Raw genomic sequence first — 18,931 nt, forward strand, 5'->3', positions numbered from 1 at the left:
CCTTCCTTCCTTCCTTCCTTCCTTCCTTCCTTCCTTCCTTCCTTCCTTCCTTCCTTCCTTCCTTCCTTCCTTCCTTCCTTCCTTCTTTCCTTCCTTCCTTCTTTCCTTCCCTCTTGAAACAAAACTCCCAAATTTAAAAAAAGCACATTCTAGAATTTTAACCATATTGAATATTAGCCACATTGAACATGAGTTAAAATCTCTCCAATTTATGTATGTCACATTTATTTATATTATTAGAAATTATTGACTTTTTGTTCAGCTGCTACTTAGTTTAATCTTAGACTGTTAATTTGGTAGTCAGAAATGAGCATGCATGCATGGCTTCCATAGAACTGATATTGATAGAACACTTTAAGGTTTACAAAACATTTTACAAATATTATCTCCTTTTATTCTCAAAATAGCCTTGGCAGGTAGGTACGATTATTGTCTCTGTTTTTCAAATGAGGAAACTGAGGCACAGAAATTAGATGATTTGTCCACTCTAAATATCTGAGGCTGGATCTGAATTCAGTCTCGCTGACTCTAGGTTAGTCCCGGGTCCTTTACCAACGTACCACTTACCTGTCTTTCTAGTGTTAGGGGGTGATAGAAAAGGTCACAGATAGGGGCATTTAGATGGCTTATGGAATAGAGAACAAGGACTGGAGTCAAGAGGACCTGGGTTCAAATCTGGATTCAGAAACTTCCTAGGGAAGCCACTAAACTTCAGTTGCCCTGCCTTTACCATTCTTCTGCCTTAGAACTGATACCTAGTGTTGATTCTAAGAGTTTTAATAAAAAGAAAGGCCATCTATGAATGAGCTCTGCTAATGGCATTCAGTTTGGTAATTGGAGCTGCATTTAAAATCGCCATTAACATCAACCACCACCATCACACTATGCTTTGTGCCTTACTGAATCTAATCAAATCTGAGAGTTTGAGGAGTCAAAGATTACCTGATGCAGAGCCACGTGTGATTCAAGAACTAAATTCTGAATATGACTTCTCCAAGACCATTAAACACATCTTTGGACTCATTATTTATCTAAAATATGAAACCATGAACTGTTATAGCTGAAAAGGACTGTATCAGTTTAGTCTAGTCTACTCTAACCCCTTCATTTTACAGGTGAAGCCAAAACCTGAGGAGAAGAAGAAATTCAGGGTCTGGGGAGTGATGCCCAAGTCCCTTAATCTTTCTCCTACATCATAGAGCTTTCTTCCAGTGCTTATTTCCCATCCTTCTTCCTTCAGTGCTTCATTGATGATGGCATTCACTGAAGCTGAAAGTTACAATTCTTTTTGAAGTCTCACCTTCTCTCTGGTCACTCCATCTATATTTTGGGTTAGGGGTGAGAAAGACTCAACCAATATCAAAAGTTCTCTTATTACTTTCTCTTAACCCTTTTGATTCCTTTTAGTGTTGTTCAGTCATGTCCAACTCTTCATGACCCCTTTTGGGGTTTTCTTGGCAAAGAAACTAGAGTGGTTTTCCATTTCCATCTCTGTCTCATTTTATAGATGAGGAAACTGAGGCAAACAGAATTAAGGCACTTGCTTTAAGTCATTTAAGTCACACAGCTAGTAAACACCAGAGTCCAGATTTGAACTTGGGAAGATGAATCTTTCTGAGTCCAGACCCCCGTACTCTATCCACTGTGCCACTTAGCTGTTCCATCCTCCTACAGAAGAATAAAAAAGCAAAATAACAAAACTGGAGGTAGGGCTCTTTTGCTGTGTATGGGTAGAGTATATCAGTGTTGTTTGTGTAAGGGAGCAGGAAGTGGGAGATTCTGAGGGACCCTATCATTATGTCTTTTCTGAAATTCTGTCATTAAAGTATCAAAGATGGAAAATATTTAGAAGGAGGAATCTTTTTCCAGAGAGCCTGGAGGTTTGCATTGCTCATATTCATCCTTATTTTTCTGCTTGTTGCTTCATCTCACAGTTTTCTGATTTCATGTTGAAGGGAGGAAGAGCTCTTGTCTCAATTTTTTATTTGTCTCTCAGCCAAGCACTTATTAATAAATGCTTCATCTGTTTCTCACTTACTTCTACCCATGGATAGAGAGTTCAAGGGGCTCCATGAACTTGAATGAGGGAAAAAAAATTCTTCATTTTAATGACATCTTCATTTTAACTAATCTTGAACTGAAATTTAGCAATTTCTTCAGTTATTTAAAAACATGCATTTTAGAGGGGGTCCATAGACCTCACTAGAATACCAAAGATGGGGTGCTACAAAAAAGGATTTAAGAATTTCCAGCATAGAAGAACAGAACATCCATAGTTGAAGGTCAGACTCTTTAATAAGAGCCAAGGAAAGACATTAGGACCATCTAACTGTCTTTAATAGCAGATATATCTATTCTTTATTTTTAGTCTCCTAGGCAATATGCCTTCTCCCTCCTGTGTTTTGTGTTCCCTTATTCTACTTGCCTATCCTTGACAAAGCAAAAGATTTGCATGGAGCCAAGGAAAACTCTTAGTTTAACAGCACTTTAAAAAAAGACCTCAAGAAAAGAAGTGTTTTGATTATAGAAAACAGCAAGTAGCAGTGGTTTATTTTTTTTGGGTTAGTAGATCTTCACTCGCAGTGCATATCACAGTCTCATTCCTCCTTTTTATTTGTGTTAACCTCTCTGAAGGGATTTTTTTTTAATTCTGGGTGACTGGTATGTAAACCCTAGTGATCCAAGAAAATGGGCCTTCCCTTATGTTTGGTTATATGTCCCTAAATTCTCTGTTGAGGGAAAAGTGTTTTTTTTTTCTTCATCCATAGTTAAAATCTGAAGACTCATGGATTCTTAAAGTTGTAAAGGTTCTCAGAGACCATGTAAGGAAACTTTGAGTCCCAGAAAACTTAAAGGACAGAAAAAGTAATATTCAATTTTCTATGCTTTGCCCTTTGCAAAGGATTTATACTTTGATTGAAATTTATACTTTGTGATTTATGTGTTAACTGCATGTACCAAATTCTTGCCATAAGAATAAGAGCATATATATCTTCCTTAGTGATAGGGAGACCTAGATCTTTGTTTTCCTTTTATGTGCGGTAAAGTGGAATAATATGCATGCTTTGAGATATGTATTTAGTTTTTTGTTTTTTGTTCTACCCTACAGGATGAAGAGGAAGAAATCAAACTGGAGATAAATATGCTGAAGAAATATTCTCATCATAGAAATATTGCAACATACTATGGTGCTTTCATTAAGAAGAGTCCTCCAGGACATGATGACCAACTATGGGTAAGCAGAGATTTCCCAAAGCATGTTTTTTTACCCATGCGTCTTGTGTTATATTTTGAGAATAATAGATAGGAAAACCATAATGAATAGATAGGAAAACCATATTGAAGAATGATAGTGGGCAATACAAGGAATTAGGCGCATAACTAGGGGAGAATCCATTCCATAAATGAATGTATATTAAATTTTTATAGTTTTTCATAGAACCAGTAAGATTATACTTCTAGATGTGCTAGATGTGCATATTGATTACTGTGTATTTGTGTGCATTTAAAATTTTAGGCTCAGATTTTTTTGCATCATGATTTTAACTCTTACAGACAGACATACAGTGACACATTTTAGAAAGCACAACAAAGGAGAAAGAAATTCATACCTCTGGAAATAAAGCATGGCACTGAAATTTTGGTCAGTAAAATCAATCTAGGTAAATTTAGTTGCATTTTTTTTCTCCCTAAGTCTTTTCTTGAACAAGAAGGTAAACGCCTGCAAATGAACATGCTCATATTTGGGATTTAATTTTATAAAAAAGACAGAACTAAACATCAAATTCGAGGGGATGGTGGATGGCCTTGGATCAATATATATTAATTTAGCTCAATCTTTTACTTTAGAGTAAATGATCAAAATAATGGCACATAATAATAATAACCACCAATATTTATAAAACATTATGTACTAGGCCTCTGTTAAGTGCTTTACAGTTATTATCTCATTTGATCTTCACAATAACTTTGGGAGTTGGGTGCTATTATTATTATTCCTTATTTTACAGATGAGGAAACTGAGGCAAACAACAGTTAAGTCACTTACCATGGGTCTAGTAGTGAGTGTCTGAGGCTTGATTTGTACTCAAGTCTTCCTGACCCCAGACCCAGTGCAGTATCCACTGTACCACCTAGCTGCATTCCTCGTCATTTCTTCAGTTATATAGCATACACAGAACTTCTTCCACTGAAGATTTATACTAGGTATCTCATTAAGATATGGAGACGATCCTAGGTTCTCAGAGGCTATGCCAGCAGACATCCCATTCTGGTTGGTCCTACTAGCCTGGAGAGACCATATTACCTGACCCTTATGCCTGTCGTCTAAGGATGAGGGTTTAGAAAGTCAAGAGTTTCATCACCAGAAGGTTGACCCACCAGGGAATGTCTTCTCCATTCATCCCTCACTTCCAGTCCCATCCCAATTGTTGCAACTTATAAAGCTGCTATCTATTAAGGTGTGGGATTTTGGGGGTGGTGGTGGGGAGTCCTTACGGTGACAAAAGCCCAGCTCTTTAAACGATCAAAAAACATGCAAAACGTAGTGAAGCAGAAAAGTTGCCATTTATCAACAATACTAGACACCAGAAGGTTTTCCTGTTTCAATTAAACTTTCAATTAAACTGAAAATTAAACAGAGTTGCTATTCCTTGATCATTTGGGGTCATCTAAGATTTATTTGTTTTAGTAACAACAACAATAATCTAATTGAGTTAGTTAGATTTTTGTTTTTGCTATGACTATTCCATCTTGCTGTGAAGACAACATGACACAGTCTACCATTTAAAAGCAACATTTCCATCCATGGCCAAAGCTAGGTCAGGGTAGCACAACTAGTTAGTCGCCATAAATAAACTCCCTTTTTTTGTTGTTTTTATTTTTTTTAAGATGGCCCAATCTTATGTTACATGTTTAGTTAAGCACATGTTAAAAGAATAATTAGTTTTAGGTCGTGCAAAAAAGTGTGAGATTGCTGGGTGCCTTTGTATTTGCAACCTAAAGAGTTCATTGCCTTTAGAGTTTTTTTCTCCCCTTCTAATAGTGTGTTTGGAATACGGGAAGCTTGTTATTGAGACTAAATGAGATGCTGTTGATAGGTGTGAAAGTGGGAAATATTTGAATGCTTTTGATCTTTGAATGTGTATTTGGGAAATGGGGCAGCAGACAGAGTCCTGGTAATTGGGCATTGAAGATGCAAATTGGCGTGCTGTCTTCACAGCCTCATTAGATGAGAGAAACTGTAGGGTGGGTGCCAAAGTGTGATCACTTAAGTGATTTTGCTCCAGATGTGATGAGCAGTGTTAGTATTCCTGTGAAATATCCCATGGAAAGCCTGATCTCCTGGATCAAAGTCTATAGTGAATTAATCAGATGATGAAAATGGGCTCCGTCTACTCTTTGGAAACCCCGAGAATTACACGTGTCGCTCTTTTAGCAGGGGTAAAGTTATTAGTGGTTCTGCTTTTCATGTGGTTAAAGAAGAAAGGGGAGAGGGAAGAGAGGGAACCAGCTGCTTTTCGTATGGCTCTTTTTGTCCTTTGCTCTATGGAAATCCGTGTGTCAGAATCAGAGTGCTGTCTTGGATGATTGTGGATTTGTATCTCTCACATATATCTCTTGTTTGTCTTTTAGCTGGTGATGGAATTCTGTGGTGCAGGATCCATTACAGACCTTGTGAAGAACACCAAAGGCAACACATTGAAAGAAGACTGGATAGCTTACATCTCCAGAGAGATTCTGAGGGTGAGAAAAGGAGGCATCTTTCCATTCATCAAAATATCTATCTGTGCCTATGGGTTGTCTGAGCGATGGCAATAGAGACGTCTAACTTCTTTCTTGTAGATTATCAAACACTCATAGGCATCTTGGCCTAAAAGAAATTAAACTGGACCTGATAGAAATTGAATTAAGTCTCAAAAGAAGAATATTAACAAAAAATACTACATTGAAGATTTTTTTGAAAAAAAAAATTATAATTTTTTCTTTATTTTAATCCAGCAACAAATTTACATTTGTTTTCCAAGATTACATGATTCATGTTGTATCCCTCCTCTTTTCCAGAGTTTATAAGCAAGTCCACTGGATTATGCATTTATTATCACTCAAAGGAGTTTTTATTTTTATAAATAATGATAGTTGTAGTGATACTGACAAATATTAGGCAGTTTACTGAAAGATGCGCAAATGGGTTTTTTAAAACAAACTAACCTTTTGTGACATCTATAATAGGCATTCAGTAAATATTTCTTGATTGACTTGCCTATCTTTCTCCCACCTTCACCCCCCAGACACATACCTTTGGAAATATATCTTTAAAGTTGCCAGTGTAGCACTTTTCCTATTTGCATCGTTATAGTGGTTTTGTCTTTGGAGCTTAAACTATAAAACCAAAAAGATGAAAACTAATCCCCAATAGTTGTTTTCATGAGAACCCATTATAAAGGATTAAAAGTAATGTTCATAGTTCTGCAATGCTGGCTTTCAATATTGCCATGTGAACTTGTGGGCCAACTGTTCAGCATGTTGCAATATTAATGTGGAAAAGCTCTGAGTGTTTCATTATGTTTATAGCCCAATGGAAAACTGGCTTATATTTGTAGCCTAGGTTTCTAAGTAGCTGTTGTGGCTTCACACATAATGCCACCTTTCAGTAACAGTGCCACTGGCCCATGATGTATTCAGAAGATTTTTAAAGATTCTCAACCTGAAAAATCTAACTCAACTGGAGTCCCCTTGTCTCTTTTCTCTGCCTTGCTCTCCCCTGTTCTCATTTCCTCTTATTCCTTCCTCTTCCTTTCCTTTTCCTCCTCTCCTCTGTCTTCCTTCCTTTCTCTTCTCTTCCTTCTTTCTCTCCTTTCCAGCTTCCCCTCCCATGTCCCTCTTCTTTTCTTTCCCCCCCTTTTTGGTTCATTATCTATGATTCTATCTGTGGAGGAAAGAACTCTTGGTTTCTTACTAGTGCGGATCTGGGGCCCCAGGAGATATTGATCCTTTAGTTGTCCCCTACCAACTCCCCAAACTCTTGTGTTTAGCAAATGGAAGTTATTCAGAAGCACTTTTGAATAGAAAGGAAGACCCTCTTCAGTCTTCATTGGAGGGATTAGGAGAGTGGCATCCCTTGTTGGATGGCAAATGAAGATGTTTCACCATTAGAGTTAGACTTTCTTCATCCTTCTTGTACCTGTCCTCAACATGGGGATTTTACCTTCTGGTATTTTCTGGATATTAAACAAAAAATACTTTACTTCAGAAGACAGATTGTGGCTAAGCCAGGATAATGTCTTCATATTTGGTACATATGATATAGTTCATAAGAATCGACTCTGGTTAATAAACCATTATACAGATTTAGCAGGCTTTTGAGCTTCTGTAACCCAATAGGAAACATTTAAAGAACCCTGGCTTGATTACACAGACTCTGATCTGGTAGGAAACAGCATCTAGAATATCTGCATTAATATCTAGCCACATTAATTGGAATTTTTAAATGCACATTTAATCTTAATGGTATTTTAATTGTCTTCCCTTATTAATGCTACTAACAAATTCTAATTAACTCAGCACCACACCCTTGCTTCTTGGCATGGTTTAAAAAAAATTTCAGGAACAAACAAGAAATTTTTAGGGTATCATTGAATAATAGGCCTTACTTGGGGTTTTCCTTATGAAAAGATGGAACAAGCAGCTACTTGTGTAATTGGTTGCAGAGGAAGCCCCAAACTTAGATGTGTAGGGGCCAATGCTTGATATTCCAGAATTAGAACATACATCTTTTGTCTAGGGGTTTCCTTTCCTTTTTTGAAAAGCACAGTTTGGGTATCCCTGCTTCTGTGAAGCTTTCTCTGATATCCTCCACCCTGCTTCCAACAATCAGAAGAGATTCCCTTTTCCCTGTATTTCTCAAGTTAACTTTACCTCACTGAGCCATTTATATTCTTATGTTTTTGTTTTTTTTTTGTTGTTTTGTTTTGTTTTGTTTTTTTGGTGTATAACTTGCATTTTTTGTATATAATATTTTGTATGTAACTTGTATTTTTATTCTAATATATTTGTCATCATGTATCTTATTCTCTTACTAGATTATAAACTCCTTTTGTATATAACATTTTGTATATAACTTGTATTTTTATTCTAATACATTTCATCATCATCGTGTATCTTATTCTCTTACTAGATTATAAACTCCGTTGTATACTTTGCTTCACAGTAGCTATCTTTGTTTAATTGAAGTAACCAAAATCCAATTACCCCAGGAGAGGCTTTTCACTGGTTTATGGTTTAGTTATAAATGAGTTTATCAGAATCTCTGCTGTGGATAGATTTTCTTTTTAAAATTTCATCGAAGGAACAGTTAGGTGGTTCAGGGATTCAAGAGCCTGGCAGTCCTGGGTTCAAATGTAACCTCAGACACATTCTAGCTATGTGATCCTTGGCAAGTCACTTAACCCTCATTACTGTTCTTCTGCCTTGGAACCAATTCCTAGTATTAATTCTAGGATGGAAAATAAGGGTTTCCTTTTTTTTTTTTTTTTCCCATCAAGGTGGGAGTTGGGAACATCTGAGAAATATGAAAGACACCCAGAAAGTGGAGATGTGGAGCACTTATTCTGCTTCACTCTTATCTCAGGCATAGCATTCAAATAAAATAAGGGTTTTAATTTTTTTTTCCCCCCATCAAGGTGGGAGTTGGGAACATCTGAGAAATATGAAAGACACCCAGAAAGTGGAGATGTGGAGCACTTATTCTGCTTCACTTTTATCTCAGGCATAGCATTCAACATGCTTGATAAATTTTTGTTTACAAAGTCTTTAAAAACAGCATTCTCTTTTATGAATTGCTTTTGATTATTCTGTTAACAAGCCTTGTGATTTTGGATGAATGAATTCTCCTTCTAGGGCCTCTATGTCTTCTTCTCTTCTGTGAGATGGTTAAGACAAGGTCATTTCTAAGGCCCTTTTGTCCCTCCCTTCCTCCCTCCCTCCCTCCCTCTCTTCCTCCCTCCCTTCCTTCCTTTTTATCTATCTAATAATCTATATCCATCCATCCATCCTTGTGTCTGTTTGTGTCTCTCTGTCCATATATCCATCCATCATCTATCCATCTGTTCATTCATCTATCTATATATCTATCCATCCATCCATCCATCCATCCATCCATCCATCCATCCATCCATCCCTGTGTCTGTTTATGTGTCTCTCTGACTGTATATCCAACCATCCATTCAACTATCTATTGTTATGTAAAATTGTTATGGAGCTGGGTTAATTGTGGGTGATGAATCCCAAGTGGGACACCTAGGCAAGATAGTGAACCCAAAAGGATCATGCACTGCAGTAGATGTTACTAGAATATATTGAATCTTCTAATCCCAAACCCAGGTGCTAACAGTATCCCAGGGCTACCAGCCAAGTAAGGAATCTGCTGATAGATTTGTTCAGCTATCTCTGCCCAACTGAAGCCCTGTGCCTTGGATAATGCTTATGATTGGCTGTGGATTGTTCACTGATTTTGAAGGATATAGTAAGCCTCTTCCTTCAAGTTGTCTCAGGAAATAACCCACTAGAGCCCACTAAGTCTTTGATGAAGTTCAAGCCAGTTGTAAGTTCAAAGATGGTTTACTATCTAATAGACTTAGGGAGGAGGAACAGGATAATAGCTGGGAAAGTGGGAATAGGAAGCCCTTAACTGTATTAAGCTGATTATATTATTGATGCATCTTCTCCTATATTGCTGATCAAGGTTTAGTTGTTAATAGCCTGGTTGGGCCAGACAGGCCCAACCTAAAGTCAAGGTTATCCTTCTGAATGATATGCTATTGGTCTTCTTGGTCAGTGTATTCAGGAACAGGGATTGATGAAATAGGTTAATAGTTGGTTGCTGCTTGATGATTGAATAGAACACACCGATGGCCTACCCAAACCACCCTTCGGCCAACCAAAATATCTCATCACTGAGATCCAGATGGCTTCAAATCCCTGGCTTTTATACACGAGCCTAACTGCCCTGGCTCCTACCAGGCTCCTGCTAAGCTCAGTCCATTCCACATTCTAAGCATGTAACTGTCTATCATCTTGACTTCAGCATGGCTGTCAAATATTCTTTATCTATCTATCTATCTATCTATCTATCTATCTATCTATCTATCTATCCCCGTTTCTTTTTATGTGTCTCTCTGTCCATATATCCGTCCACCCATCCATCTATTGTGTGTATACACTTAATAAATATATATATATTTATTTGTAAGAAATATATATGGAAAAAATATGTATTCTTACCTCTGTGTGTATGTGTACACTTAATATGTAAGTGGATATAAGATATCTATCTATCTATCTATCTATCTATCTATCTATCTCTTTGTGTGTGTGTGTGTGTGTGTGTGTGTGTGTGTGTATGTGTATGTGTGTATGTGTGTGTGTTTCCCGACCTTCAGTCTGTGAATCAGAACAGTATTATAGTGTATTGGTTCTAAGACAGAAGAGCAGTAAGGGTCTCACAGTTAGCAAGTGTCTGAGCAAATCTGAACCCAGGACCTCCTGTCTCTGTGCTTGGGTCTCAGTACACTGAGCCATCTCACTGCCAACTATATTGTACACATATTAATATCTGTATATCAGTTTATACATTAATACTCATATGTACACCTGTTAGTACACATATTAATACACACATTGTACAAAATTTATATTTTACCTGCCCTGTATTTACTTTCCTATGCACATATCGTATCCCTCTACTAGCTTGTAAGTACCCTTGGGGCCAGGGGTGTTTTGTTTTTCTCTTGGGTTTCCCTAGTACCTGACACAGTGTCTAGCACATAGGAGACCCTTTAATAAATGTTTGTTAAATTGAACCACAAAAGTAAAAACATCTTAAATGCTTTTCTGGGCTTAAGGCCTGAATACTTAAGACTTTGTTCCTGTTGAAAGTCTCTGCATCCGAGAAGGTTTAACATTTATTGGAGGAAGGGTGAGGTTCTACCAGTATAGAAGCAGGATATGCTGGCTCAATAGCAGACATGTTTGGTGGCTATATTTTATTTTGTTTTCTTTTGTGTGTGTGTTTTTTTTTTTTTTTTTTTTTTTTTTTTTTTATTAAACATTTTTTGGTTCTTGAGTTCTGGTGCACTGATGCACCCAGCCTGGAGTGGCATTCTAGACCTATGTAAATGGTGTGGCTCTTACTAAAAGGAACAATAAATAAGCCCAGAACCCCGGACCCCTGCTTCAGATATCTGGAGAATAAGCATCTTGGAGTTTCCATTTTCTGAAGAAGTTTGTTGGCAGGTCTCAGGCAGATTCTTAGACAAGTCTGTTCCACTATCTAAGGATCTGGAGCAGCCAGGTGGCTTTGAAGGTCAGAGAGCCAGACCTGGAGACAGGGAAGTCTTGGGTTCAAATCTGACCTCAGACACTTCCTCACTCTGTGACCCTGGGCAAGTTACTTAATCCTAATTGCCAATCCCTTACCGCTCTGCTCTTTTGCCTTGGAACCAATATCCATTATTCATTCTAAGACAAAAAGGTAAGGATTAATAAAAAAAAGTCCCGAAGGATCAAAGTGTTTGAGGATGGAGCCTGTGTACCCACACTGTCTGGCTTCCCTTTGCACCCTATTATTGAAAAACAATGCCGCGATTACCTGGAGTGGCTTTCTAGGTTCTGCTTGCACTACAGTGGCTGAGACCCTGCTAGACCAGTCAATTAAATTTAGTTCAAATCTGTTAAACTCTTACTATGCTTACTCTTACTTTTCTCCTTTTCCTTTTTCCTCCCTTACCCCCTTCCTCCCAGCCTCCCTTTTTCTCTTCCTTCTTGGAATCAATACTATGTATTGTTCCAAGACAAAAGAGTGGAAAGGGCTAGGCAGTTGGGGAATAAGTAACTTGCCTAGGGACACACAGCTAGGAAGTGTATGAGGTCAGATCTGAACCCAGGACCTCTTTTCTCTAGGTCTGACTCTCAAGCCGCTGAACCCCTTCACTTTCCCTTGACCCACTCTTTCCAGAAGAAAAACTTATGTGGTTTAGTCTCTTAGCTAATGAGTAGTAAGTAAAGTTGGAAACCCTCTAACTCTGCCACACCACCACACACATGGGCACAGAAGAGAAATCCTTATTCTTTTCCTCCAGTATTTCTTAATCTGGGTTTAACATTGAATATGTTTGAGAATTATGGCATATACTGTTTATTTTGTTTTCCTTTCAATAGTAAGAGTAACTCATTCTTGACTACTTTAGTTTTATCCAAAGAAGTAAGTGTAAATTGTTTCTTAAATTATTTTTTAGCATACCCACACAGCCACACGAAGTGCTTTTTAGATCCGAGAGATATAAAAATTCATTATTGTTATTATTAGTATTATTATTATTTATATTATATTATCTCATTCGTCTGTGAAGAAGTAAATATTTGTTTGCTGAGATTATCTTGAAGGTTGGGGAGTGGAAGTGAGCTAGGTTATTGGAAATAGCATTTGTACAGGTGGAAATGGGAGAAATTATTTTTCTAAGAGGGAGGTGGTGGGCAAAGGAGAAGGGGGGATGTACCACCCAGTTAGAGAAGGGACTCTCTTGATGAGGCTGCAGTATTTTTAAAAGTGATTTGTTCGTAGTTCATGCTTTGTTGTGTTAAGACTGTACATATCCTGTGTTGTGGAAAAACAAACAAACAAGAGACCCCAAATAAGCCTCATTCTATTTCAGAGACAAACTAGTAAATGATTGTTTTAAAAGCCCTTGTGTTAGAAAAATTAGTGTTCCAAAGCAGCTGCTGGGTTTAATTTTAATCCTGCAGCTGTAAATTTAAACACACTCACATACATACTCTCTCATAGCAAAAAAACCTTATATTCACTCTTCCTGGTCCCCCCTCCCCTTTTCCTCTTAGATGATAATGGCCCTTTTTTCACTATCATGACTGAGAAAAGATTTTAAACAACTAACTTAGGAAAAGGAATTCCTCCCCCTTCCCAAATAACCTCATACTCCATTCCTTTTCTGTGTTGGCAGTTTCTAAAATTAAACTTAAGTACCTGTATTTTGTAAGGGCAAAATGTAATTTTAAGACTGTTCAACCTTGAGAATTAGTAGAAATCAAGTCAGTGACTTGTAAAGATGTGGCTTTTTGGTTAACTCCATCTACCATCAGTGATCCCTAAAGTCTCTTGGAGGCACATTTGAATGCAACATATGTTTTTCTTCTTCCACCACCCCTTATGAGGCACAGTCATTTGGGCACCAGCCCAGATTCAAGGCCAGTACCCAGTAGGTTTTGTTTTCCCAGGAAAGAGAGATGTTTTATTTTGAATGTGAGGTCCTTCTGCCAGCAATGGCACTGAATGCTGAGAGAGGGAGGTCGGGTAGGGTGAGATGGAGCCAAGGAGAGTTTTTGATTTGTCAGCATACAGTGGGAGAACTTGCTCTTGTCCAAAGCCCGAACTTTAAACCCCAGCCTCACTCACTCCCCTGGGATAAATTTAGGTCATATATACACATGTGGTCATCCGCTGAAGAATTGACGTTTAGCGTGGGAAAGGAAACACCCTACATATAAACAGTTTAAATTTATTGCTCTGAAACTTCTCCTAGTGATTGAAAATGCCTTAAAACCATAGTCCAAAAAAACACTGATGATGCACAGATGTTGAGCCCTACGGTTTCCAAGGGTATGCATGTGTGTGGGGTCCAGGTGTGGTAAGGGGAGTTAATAGAGGTGTATATATACCTGAAAAGGCAGCAGCTAGATTGGACAAAAAGATAGAGTGCTGGACCTGGAATCAGGAAGACCTAAGTTCACATCTACCCCAGGCATTTATTATCTGTGTGCTCCTGAGCAAGTGCATTAACTTCGCTCATTCCTTCAGTTTATTATTTGTAAAATGAGGATAATAATCTGTTGGGGCAGCAAGGTGGTTCAGTGGATAGAGAGCCAGACCTGAAGATGCTCCAGAGGTCCTGGGTTCAAAACTGTCCTCAGACACTTCTTAGCTGTATGATTCTTGACAAGTCGCTTTAACTTCAATTACCTAGCCCTTATGATTCTTGTGCCTGGAACCAATACTTAGTATTGATTCTTACATAGAAGGTAAGGGCTTTAAAAAAACATAGTAAATATCTTCCATGAATCTTGTGAGGATGAGGTAATATTTGTAAAGTGCTTTATAAAACTTATATCATTATGATTATTTCTTAGCTATATATTGTGAAAATACTAAGGATCTCTCTGTATGTACCTAGTGGGGGGAGGGGTTTACAAAAGCAATTGAATCAAAGAAAATTTTCTTTAGAAAGATGACTTCATCTGATAAGCCGTTTCTTTGTTAGCACTTCCACTACTGTATCTAAAATATTCATGTTTCTCTTTATATAGGGATTGGCACATCTTCATGCCCACCATGTGATTCACCGGGATATCAAGGGTCAGAATGTATTGCTGACAGAAAATGCAGAAGTGAAACTTGGTATGTGCTAAAACCTGGCTCTCCCCAGTGATGCATAAATATGTTTGGAAGTCAGGAGGAATTTTTTCTAATAGTCTTCTTTCCAGAGAATATTCTGGGTGACTTGAATTTGCTTGTGTCCTGCTTCTAGAGGAGTAGATCTAGCCTCTGTCTGAATTTCCATCATCAGGATGTGGGAGCTGGGCTAACTGGGCTTGTGAGCAGAGGCTGCCTGCCTACTGATGGAGTAGCTGGTCTTGGTCTCTGAACATCTCTCTTCCTCAGCTGCCCTCCTTTCTCTCACTTGATATAATTGACTTGAAATGAATTAAATTTATGTTATTTCACCTTTTTTAGAAGTCTTCCATAGTTTTATTTCTTAAAATTCTTCTAGAACTTTTTGCTTTCCATTAAAGTTCTGATAATATGAGGGCATGGGGATTATTTCACTTGTAAGTTGTTGACTATACTGACCAGTGCCATATAATTTTCTAGATTAGTTTAAACCCAAAGACTGCTTCTTCATGGCTCATTTGCAATTTCTGTTGGTCTTCATTTTGTAACAGAGATAATTAGAGACCAACCTGAATTTTAGTTCATAGTCCAATTAAATTAACTTCTCTTAGAATTACTTTATTTGTGCAATTCTTTTATTATTTTATTTGCACAGTTTTCCTTCAGTGAGGTTTCAAAAATAATTGTTTTAATACTTGTTTGAAACTAGTCTCTCTCTACCATGTACTCTCAAAAAAAAGAAAAGAAAATCCTAGTCATGAATAGTATCATTTTTGTTAGGAATGACATCCTAATGCCCTGCTCACATATTGAATTTCATTTAATCTGCCTTTGTTTTTGTAGTGGTTTCTTCAATTGAAAAATTTGTTTAAGGCTAAGAATGGATTGTTGCTTCTACTCACTGTGAAGTTCTAGGTGTCTAGTAGTTGCTCAGGAAATGCCGATTAATTAGTTCATTGGTAAATTGGGTTAGCTTTTGCTGGTTATTTCCATTTCATTCTGTCAGGGTAATCTTTTCACATTGGCTACCCCTCATCTATGTGGTTACTTTTAGGTTTTTATAGTGGGTGGCTGGTTCTACCCATACCCAGATATGCTTATGGGCAGCTTCCACAAATGTGAAACTCTAATTAATGATGATCTTGGCAGTTGTCTGATTAGGCAAGGACACACAGGGTAGGTTAGATGCCCACTGTAGTCTTATCTCTAGTCTACCTTGCTTCACCAATTTTATCTTAGGTCTCATTACCCTAAATCTCATTCTGAACATAAAAATCAGCTTAAGCTTAAGGCAGTTTTATATATCGATTGTAAAAGCCACACTATGAAAAATCAAATGGAACCACCATAGGTCTTGAGATGATGAGAATTAAACTGATTGTTTTTCTTTATACAGAGTAAACACAGTTCTACTTTGCTTTCTAATTTAAGTCCCTTGCCTAAAAGTTTTTGTCCCTTTCTCCTCCTTTTATGCATGTCAAGTGTTTGAGAGGCTAAATCAAGGTCTTGTGGTCATTTCTTCTGACCAAGGACTTGCCTTGTGTTGTGGTCCTGTCTGCCAGCGTATTCCCAGAAATTCTCTTAAAATAAAGGCCTTCCAGAACAATATTATTGTATGGTTTTTGTTTTGTTTTGTCTTTTCATATGAGGATTTCACATTCAGGGAAATACCTTTTTCTGGGAAAAGAAGTGCTTAAAGAGGAAAGAATATTTAAAAAAATCATTTTATCTTATGGAGTATTCATCCTCCTGATATTTGTTAGAGATGTTTAATTTTATTTACCTTTTTTCTGTTTTGTGTACATATTGTTTCTTCATAGGGCTCTTGAGGTCAGCAGCTATTGCATTTTTATCTTGGCAGGACTGGTACTTACCCACAGTGTTTGGCATATAGTAGGTACTCAATAAATTCTTGCCAATTGGTTGATTATTGATTACTCTCCTGCCTTCTCCACCCCACAGTGGATTTTGGTGTCAGTGCTCAGTTGGATAGGACAGTTGGACGAAGAAACACTTTCATTGGAACGCCCTACTGGATGGCTCCTGAGGTCATTGCCTGTGATGAGAATCCTGATGCGACTTATGATTACAGAGTAAGCGATCTTTTTTTTATTGCTGATCCTGGTAGTCATTGATGGTCCAACAAGAAGGCCAAGTTCATTTATTTAATTCTTTTTGTGTCTGAATTGTTTTCCTACCTAGTAGAACACAGTTAATCGATTTAAATTTGGTGTTTTAAAAAAAATGAGACGAGATCTTTAATGACACATATTGTCTGTCCCACATCAGGGATGCTAACCTCAAATGATATTTTGGCTCCAGAGGAGCTTGAGGGCAAATAGTTCTCCTAATGAGGAAGACATATATTAATAAGGACTAAATAAGATGTTTCTGCCTGGACTCACTGCCGTCCATTGTAATTCAAAGATGGATGTATTAGCAAGTGAAAAAACCCATCTGGGCCAGCAGGGACAGTTTCATCTGTATATAGCTTTGGGAGTATTGTTAAAATGTTTTACTTTTACAGCTTTTGTTTTCTATTTATATTAACGTTATAGTGACCCCTAGAGACTTGAATGGATGGTACACTTTATTTTGGTCATACTTAAGTCACTGTTCTAATCAGCCTTTGTGTTTGTTAGCATCAGTAGTTTACAAAAAGTATAATAATAGTTAAAGCCTGTCCTTATTGAATCCATTTTGGTAGAGGAGCTTATTTAGTTAATAGATTTTAGGTGACATCTACCTCTCAGAATTTGGTATTCTATTTTTGCATGTGTTATAATATATTTAATAATTATTTCATTTATCTGAAAGATAAAAATTTTGAGAAGCTTCAGATGAAAGTATAATAAGTAAAAGTAACTTATTTAAATAATGCTTTATTTTTTAAGCCTTTACCTTCCATCTTTTGAATCAGTACTATGTATTGATTCTAAGACAGAAGGGGGTGGTAAGGACTAGGTAATGGGGATTAAATGATTTGCCCAGGGTGTCTGAAGACAAATTTGAACCCAGGACTTCCCATCGCTATTTGAGCTACCCAGCTGCCTTCTGATATATAATGCTTTAATAAAAGATTAAAAGGAACTTCACGTGTATGTATACATACAAGCACACACAGATAATTTTGATTCATTCTCTCACTGGATCAAATACATCTTTGTGTGTAACATGCATATATTCTTATTGGATCTAGTGAAATTACAGATTATATATATTTAAATGTGTCTACATAGGTATGCATATACACATATATACATACATATACATTTGATGCAGTTGTAGAATGAATAAAAATGCCCTTTTTTGTATGCTTACAGCTGTGACTAATGTAGTTTGAAAAGTTTTCTAAATAGGTTAACTTTTGTAATTTTGTTTATATATTAATTTTGTTTGTGCTCTTATTTGCTTAGTTCTCATAGTTAGAAAATTGAGCTCTGGACTAGCCTAGAATTATACACATTCATTCCCAGTGAGTGGTTTGGACTCTACTAATTACTGTTATTATTTAATATAAAATAGCATAAAAGTTGTTTTTTTACTTGCACTGATGTGACTTAGCAGCCATATAACAAGGAGTTGCATTGATAAGCCTGTCCTTAATTTCCTTCTTCAGATTATCTGAATCTGTAATTTGATTTTAATATTTATCACAGCTGAGTTTGCTCATTTGGAACATTTTCATTTATTTATGTGCCAACAGAGCACTCGATTTTAACTCACTATGAATTACCCTGTCTCTTGAACTGAACTAAAGCTCAATTCATAACCAGAAACAACACTTGAATGCATCTTTTTCCAAAGTGCTTTTTGCTTTCTTCTATTTCATGAAAAAACGGGAATTATTATTTATCTTGGACAACTATGAAAATAATGGCTCTCATTTGGATGTTGCTTTAAAGTTTAAAAAAATATTTCCTCCATAATAACTCCTGAGTGTTAGGTTGTAAAGTATCATCATCCTTATTTTGAAGATTGAGAAATCGATGTCCAGAGAGGTTAAGTCATTTACCCAAGGTCACACAGTGAAGAAGCTAGAATACAAAAGCCTGTGCTTAGAATAGGGCTCTTTTTCTCACATTAAACCTGTTCATCCTTTCTGTTTTGCTTAGCAAACCCTATTTGAGCAGTTATTACCAATAGTAGCTTTCATTCTGTCTCTGTCTGAATTATTAATAATAAATGAATGAGGCCCCATTTTCCTACAGTATCTGCTAACATAGTGTCTGTCCTCTTTTGCAGAGTGACCTTTGGTCCTGTGGCATTACGGCCATTGAGATGGCAGAAGGTGCTCCCCGTAAGTGGTTTTGTTTTTTTTTTTCCCCTCATTTTTCAAAGACTCATTTAAGACTGAAATGTATAGCATAGATGTGACTGGCTGTAATCTAAACCTAGCCATGAGGTTTTTAAAAAAAGAAACAGCTGTGTTGACAGAGATATCACTGACAAAGCATTTCAGGGAGAGGA

General features: G+C 37.1%; 1 protein-coding gene across 27 annotated transcripts in view; it reads left to right on the top strand.

The window, feature by feature from the left end:
* MAP4K4 (mitogen-activated protein kinase kinase kinase kinase 4) overlaps positions 1-18,931 on the top strand; it is a 271,949-nt gene that overhangs the window by 179,070 nt on the left and 73,948 nt on the right. For all 27 annotated transcript variants that reach the window (XM_044670438.1, XM_044670444.1, XM_044670439.1 and 24 more), the window contains exons 4-8: positions 3,110-3,235; positions 5,635-5,745; positions 14,377-14,467; positions 16,424-16,554; positions 18,707-18,761. In XM_044670438.1, coding sequence (XP_044526373.1) covers positions 3,110-3,235; positions 5,635-5,745; positions 14,377-14,467; positions 16,424-16,554; positions 18,707-18,761 — 514 coding nt within the window. The remainder of the gene's footprint in view (positions 1-3,109; positions 3,236-5,634; positions 5,746-14,376; positions 14,468-16,423; positions 16,555-18,706; positions 18,762-18,931) is intronic.

The sequence above is a fragment of the Gracilinanus agilis genome, chromosome 3, assembly GCF_016433145.1.
Source record: "Gracilinanus agilis isolate LMUSP501 chromosome 3, AgileGrace, whole genome shotgun sequence".
In the NCBI taxonomy this organism is placed as follows: Eukaryota; Metazoa; Chordata; class Mammalia; order Didelphimorphia; family Didelphidae; genus Gracilinanus; species Gracilinanus agilis.